This window comes from Silurus meridionalis, chromosome 23 (assembly GCF_014805685.1).
Source record: "Silurus meridionalis isolate SWU-2019-XX chromosome 23, ASM1480568v1, whole genome shotgun sequence".
Classification (NCBI taxonomy): domain Eukaryota; kingdom Metazoa; phylum Chordata; class Actinopteri; order Siluriformes; family Siluridae; genus Silurus; species Silurus meridionalis.
The window spans coordinates 24229512-24236625 of record NC_060906.1 but is presented as its reverse complement, the minus strand read 5'-3'; the positions used below and the strand labels follow the sequence as shown (position 1 = coordinate 24236625).

Here is a 7114-nt window from a genome sequence, read left to right as displayed (position 1 = left end):
CCTGACGAGATGAAGTGATTCCAACCAGTGGGAGTTTCTCAGGAATGGTCCAGGAATCCCTACCATCCCGAGTCTGTTGGATTTGCTTTCGGTGCCAGGAAACTTTTTTCCACCACACTTTTTTCTCATCAGATCTCATTTTACCTTCAGCACCATCATCTTTTTTTTCCTGTATCTGAGATTTGCTTACTTTTCGAAATTCCGAATCCTGGATGCAACCATCGTTTGGCGGACTCCGAATTCCTCATCTCATCTGCTTCCTCCGAGCTTCAGGAAAGCATGGACCGAAAGCATGGAAGCCTGGAAGAGATAAGGTTCAGGAAAAACCATCCTCGCTTGTCTGTTTGCTGTTATGAACTCTGAGACCAGACAATGGATTGGAGAGAACTGTAAGTACACACATTCATAGAGATCACAGATCTCTGTCCGGTCCAGAAGCCTACCTCGTCCTCCTTGTCCTCATCTTCATCTTCATCCTCATCCTCATCCTCACCCTTTTCCTCATTCATGTGCTGGAAGATTGCTCGCAAGTGTTAATAGGGTTTTTTTTTTTTTTTTTGGTACTAAAGCTGCTGTGTTTGCGTTTAGATTGCCAGGTGCCAGACACACACACACACACACACACACACACACACACACACACACACACACACACACACACGTCTCTCTCAGGGAGTTGCTCAGGTTCTCCAACACCTGATCCTTCTCATTCCTCAAAAGGTGTTGATTCATTTCCATCACAGGAACCCTTGGACTATACTGCACTTAGTGATTTGTGTTTAATTAAGAATGTATTGTTTAAGAAGCTCGTTAGCTGGTATACGATTAGCTATCGTGCTAGCTGGATAACGCTTGGAGCATATTTGGAGAGTTTCTCGTGTTGTATGTGTGCAGAAAAACTTTCTGCTTGCATGAAGGGAAAAAAAAAAGGATATATAGCCAGAATCTAAAAAGAAGTTTGTTTCCATGGTAACATAGTGTAGAATGAATGGAGTTAACGTACAGAAGTCTGAAGTTATTTGGATCTGGGGCTTTTATTATTTTTTTTTTTATAAATATTTTCATGTTTAATTTTGTTGATTAAAAAAGGCAACAAAATTATTACATTATTATTAATATCAATATTATTGTTAATAATGTCATTATTATTATTATTATCATTATTATTATTATTATTAATGTCATTATTATTATTTTGTTAATATTATTATTGTTATTTTTTTTTGTTAATAATATCATTGTAATAATAATAATAATAATAATAATAATAATAATAATAATAATTATTATTATTATTATTATTATTATTATTGATGAATGTATTGATGCTCTTCTGTAGTGTTCTGAAATCCCTATAATGTGAACAGTGAGATACAGTGAGATACTGTGAGATACAGTGAGATACAGTCCTCACAATCCAGTGTATTTCCACTATACACATGATGTGGCAAAAGTTTGTGGACACTTAACTATAAGATTGGTTTGTGATTCTTTCTGAACATCCCATTCCACATTTATTCTCCATCCCCTGTTATAATAAGCTCCGCTTTTCTGGGAAGATGTTTCTCTAGATTTTGTGGAAATTCATTCAGACACAAGGTGTGAGTAAAGTCAGGTACTGATGTAGGTGAGAAGGTGAGGAGGTCTGGGGTGCAGTCAGTGTTCACATTCATCCTAAAGGTGTTCAGTAGAGTTTATAGCAGGAGATCTTTCACATCTTCTAACTCATAGAAAGCAGATCTTTATGGAGCTGGCTTTGTGTAGAGGAGCATTGTCATGATGGAACAGGTCTGATTTCATGCCACTGCCTTCAAAGATGCAGTAGACAATTATGCACCTCCAACTTTTGAGGAACCAACCTTCCACTTCACTAATCACTTAATATAATATATTTATTTTTCTTTAACTCTTCTACTCACTATCGTGGTTTTTGAGTGAACATGAAGATTACATTTCATAAAGAAGTCTGTAAGTCATTTTGGATGAGGGCATCTCACTTTCACACAGTGCTGTAGTGCTGCAGTCCTCAAAGCAGGGTGTGAAGGTCAGAGAGAAGAAAAGGTTCTACAGCTAAACCACTTATCCAGATTGATTATTTGTTATCTTATTTTGAGGGTTGATGAGTTCTGCAGTGGCAATATAGTGGTGCTGGGTTTTGATCTCACAACCCCCTGAGCCCATCCAACACCTTAACCACCGAACTACCAGTGTGGATGATTAGAAACTTCTTCTCTCCACATCACTACCATATACTTCATTCATTTATAACAAATATACATTTAAAATTCACAACTCACAAAACCTACAAATTTGCCCCTACTGGTGATTACGGTTGGGGGAAACATTAGCTGAGACTTTATGAAGAACCTTGAGAGGAACCGGAGTCAAAAGGATGTAAATGTAGCAAACTCTTTATATTACTTACAGTCCAAATCTATGGATCTTGAGTGAAACCATCCATAAGTGTTTTCCTCAGAACTCACATCCACATGCTTCTATAGATCTTTACTATTAAGAAGGAGTTTAACACCAAGCTACCATTCCTGGGCCCTTGAGCAAGGCCCTTCACTTTCTCAGCTCGAAAGCCCCTATACAAAGGCTGACCCTTCACTCTGACCACGACTTCCTAACAAGCTGAGATATGAAGAAGAGGATTTCACTGTGCTGTAATGTGATACGTGTACATGATAAGACTCGTGCTATCGGACCGTACTAATCCCGAGGAAGACGTTACTGAGGGTATTGATTGTTCCTCCAGCACATGTTCTTTACATGACAGCATTTGTCTTTTTTGACAAAATCAATACCGAGAATCGAAAATGTGATCAGATTCTTCACAGCCTGGAGATGTATCATGATTTCATGATCTCGATTTGGTCGCTTGTGGCTTCATTAAAAAAATTATTATAATTATTATTAGGGAAGAGCAATGTGTCAGTCATAGTGTTATTATAAAGCTGTCACAGTGATGTAAATGCTGCCGCTGTGCTGTAATAGCATTCTTAAAGAGCTGCAGTAATGCTGCTGGAGTTGTTGTAGTGCTGTTGTCATTGAATGGTCATAGAACTGTTATAATGTGGACATAGAGTGGTTGCATCGCTGGCATACATCTGTCATAGTATTTTTATACAGCTGCTGTAGTGCCGTTGAACATCTGGTATTAAACTATTATAGTGCTATTGCTATATGCCATACAGCTTTATTAATAGTTGTCTTAGAGTTGTCATAGTGTGGTCATAGAGTTGTTGTGGTGCTGTTGTAGAACTGTCATAGAGTGTTCATAGTGCTGTTGTAGAGCTGTCATAGAGCTGTCATAGTGCTGTTGTAGGGTGGTTGTAAATCAGACATAGAGCAGCCATATTGCTGTCATAGAGCTGTTATAGAGCAGTCATAGTGCTGTCAGATTGGTTGTAGTTCTGTTGTAGAGCTGTTATAATGCTTTTGAAGTACTGTCATAGAGCTGATGTAGTGATATCAAATGTGTCCTGTGTTTCTCTGCAACTCAAGAAACCCTACAAGTTCTCGCTCTTGTTCAGAGGTTCTCCAGTGTGAATTTCAGGAGTTCTTTAGTGTGACTTTCAGGAGATCTCCAATGTGAGGTTCAGGAGCTCTTCAGTGTGACTTTCAGAAGTTCTCCAATGTGAGGTTTAGAAGCTCTTCAGTGTGAGGTTCAGGAGTTCTCTGGTTTGAAGTTCTGGAGTTCTGTAGTGTGAGGTTCACTTGCTCTCTGATGTGAGGTTAGGAACTATTCAGTGTGAGCTTCAGGATCTCTTCAGTGTTCAGGAGCTCTCTGTTGTGATGTTTAGGAGCTCTCTGTTTGATGTTTAGGAGCTCTCTGTTTTGATGTTGAGGAGCTCTCTGTTGTGATGTTTAGGAGCTCTCTGTTTTGATGTTGAGGAGGTCTCTGTTGTGATGTTTAGGAGTTATCTGGTGGGATGCTCAGGAGCTCTTCAGTGTGGAGTTCAGGAGCTCTTCAGTGTGGGTTTTATGAGCTCTTTAGTGTGGGGTTCAGGAGCTCTTCAGTGTGAGGTTCAAGAGCTCTTCAGTGTGAGGTTTAGGAGCCCTTCAGTGTGAGGTTCAGGAGCTCTTCAGTGTGAGGTTCAGGAGCTCTTCAGTGTAAACTCTCAGATGGAAAACAGATTTAACAGGTGGCTGTGCCTGGTCAAGGTTGAGTCTAGCGTGTCAGAGCTTAGCCTAGCATGTGTTGGGAGAACACGACATGCTCCTGGATGATATGTCAATCCTCAATCCTCATGAAAATGTATTGTGAGGTTGTTTTTCAGGCTCAGAAATTGCATGTGTAAGAAGTGTGAACTCGGCTTTGTCCTCCAGACACGGGGCTACACGCCAAGAAAAACCCTCCTTCCTTTCTTTCTCGCCATCTTTTTTCTCTCTACCTCTTGTTCTCGTGTGATTGGCCTCCCTAATCCTCCTCCTCCTCCTCATCCTGCTCGCACTTGCTGAGCTCCTTCACGCCTCTGATGGAAATTCAATATTCCTGCCACGGAGAAGGCAAAGTGTCACATGACTTGCCAGGACGTGTTTACCCTCCACCCTCCACCCGCTCCCTTTCTACATTTTTAATGTGAATGTATAATAACATGATTTCAAATATCTGTGTGTGTGTGTGTGTGTGTGTGTGTGTGTGTGTGTGTGTGTGTGTGTGTGTTTCATTATTCAAAACCCTTTAGGATTTACTCTTAGGTCATTATCACACACACACACACACACACACACACACACTCACTGCTCAAATCCCCTGACTGGCTTCTGCTCCGTCCTTCACGGATTCTGTAATTACACAGCGACTCTGCGCTCCTGAAGAAGCTGCACTACAGAAGGTGGAGTAAAAAATGAGGACGAGTGAGAGACTATAAGAAAGGAAAAAAGAGGGAGAGCACTAATGTTTCATCAGCACCGCTCTGACACTGGAGACTCCTTCCATAAATGTTAAATGATGTTGGTGTCAACCAGAACACACTGTATGCAGTGCTTCCACTTTACAAATCCCTGTTATAAAGCTTCTAAATCCACAGCATATTCTGTACCATAGAGCTGTTATAGAGCTGTCACAGTGCTGGCATCGTGCTGTTCTAGAGCTGACATAGCACTCTCTAAAAGATGTACAGAGCTGTCACAGAGCTGGCATCGTGCTGTTCTAGAGCTGACATAGCACTCTCTAAAAGATGTACAGATCTGTCATAGAGCTGTCACAGTGCTGGCATCGTGCTGTTGTAGAGCTGACATAGCACTCTCTAAAAGAGGTACAGAGCTGTCACAGAGCTGTCACAGAGCTGGCATCGTGCTGTTCTAGAGCTGACATAGCACTCTCTAAAAGATGTACAGATCTGTCATAGAGCTGTCACAGTGCTGGCATCGTGCTGTTCTAGAGCTGACACAGCACTCTCTAAAGGATATAAAGAGCTATCATAGAGCTGTCACAGCGCTGTCACAGAGCTGGCATCGTGCTGTTCTAGAGCTGACAAAGCACTCTCTAAAAGATGTATAGATCTGTCATAGAGCTGTATCAGTGCTGGCATCATGCTACTGTAGAGCTTTTATTATAGAGCTGACATAGCACAGATAGAAAAGGGAACTTTATTTTTTCAAAACCCAAAGACAGAGTGACAGACAAGTGGATGGATGGATGGATGGATGGATGGATGGATGGATGGATGGATGGATAGATGGACATCTATAGACAGTCAGAGACACACAGTGAGTTCACCAGACAGACAGACAGATAGAAAAGTAGGCAGACATAAAACTAGACATTTAAACAGACAGACAGACAGACAGAAGGATAGATGGACAAACAGACAGACAGATACAGACAGAGTGTCAGATGTACAGGCAGACAGAACAATAAAAGAAAGAGCTCAGTTTGTTGTTGTATTTCTGTTCCACATTGGTGACCTCTATCTGACCTCCATCTGCTCTATGTTTTTCTTTTCCTCAGGGCTGCTCAGAAGCTGAACCTCTCCAAACGGAAGAAGCCTCAGCCTCCTCCTCCGCTGTCCCCACCCGACCCCGACGAGCCCTTCTTCTACACGGAGGGATTCAGTGTGGCTCTGCAGCTTTCACCCCCACCTGTCCCACCATGCCTACTCAGGGCAGGGGCAAAGGTCAAAGACTGCCCCGGGATGGGCAAGGTACAGTAACATGTCTGAGATCTGAGGCTGCTGAGATGTTTAGCACATAGCGATGATGTAATGTTCCTCACGTCAACATTTGCTTTGGATCCCAACAATACATGACTTTGTCTAGTTAGAGATGAGAAACTAAAGATTTAATCTGTAAGAATGTTTTCTTGGACAGTTGTCAAGTCGTCATCAAAGACGTCTGTGTGTGAGATGGCTCGGGAGAGGGCACTTGTCCCAATTCCCAGGGCGATGGAATTTCAAATAGCTATTTGGGAATACCAGTGAGCGTTCCTGAACATGAGGGCTGAGCAACCAGTGGGAGTGGGAAAAACCGGACAGGTCAAAGGTCACAGCAGGGGGCAGGTGGATAAAAAGAGCAAGTTTGTGCTGTGGAGAGGGCAGGAAAAGGGCAACATGGCTATAAAGTCATAAATCAGGGTCATGATGTGGTAATAGTAATAACACTAGTAGTAGTAGTAGTAATCACACTAGTATTATTATTATTAGTAGTAGTAGTAATAACACTAGTTGTAGTAGTAGAAGAAGAAGTAGTAACACTAGTAGTATTAATAGTAGTAGTCGTATTAATAGTAATAGTAGAAGGGTAGTAACACCAGTAGCATTAATAATAATAGTAGTAGTAATAACACTAGTTGTAGTAGTAGAAGAAGCAATAATAACACTAGTATTATTAATTGTAGTAGTAGTATTAAAGGTAGTCATATTCACACTATATTAGTTGTAGTAATCATAGAAGAAGTGATAATAGTAGTAGTAGAGGCATTTTTTTTTTCAATTATTATTATTGTAATTATAATTAGTAGGAATAGTAGTATAGCTGAGTTTTTTTGTTAGTAGTAAAATTCTTTATATATATATATATATATATATATATATATATATATATATATATATATATATATATATATATATATATATATATAAATAAATTAGAATAAATAAAAATGTAA

The 7114-nt window shown here is 40.3% G+C and overlaps 1 protein-coding gene across 3 annotated transcripts in view; it reads left to right on the top strand.

Moving 5' to 3' along the window:
• kif26aa (kinesin family member 26Aa) overlaps positions 1-7114 on the top strand; it is a 93199-nt gene that overhangs the window by 60597 nt on the left and 25488 nt on the right. For 2 of the 3 annotated variants that reach the window (XM_046836739.1, XM_046836740.1), the window contains exon 5: positions 5960-6152. In XM_046836739.1, the coding sequence (XP_046692695.1) occupies positions 5960-6152 (193 nt within the window). Of the gene's footprint in view, positions 390-5959; positions 6153-7114 lie in introns of all 3 variants that reach the window. The other variant, XM_046836741.1, reaches the window with a different exon arrangement.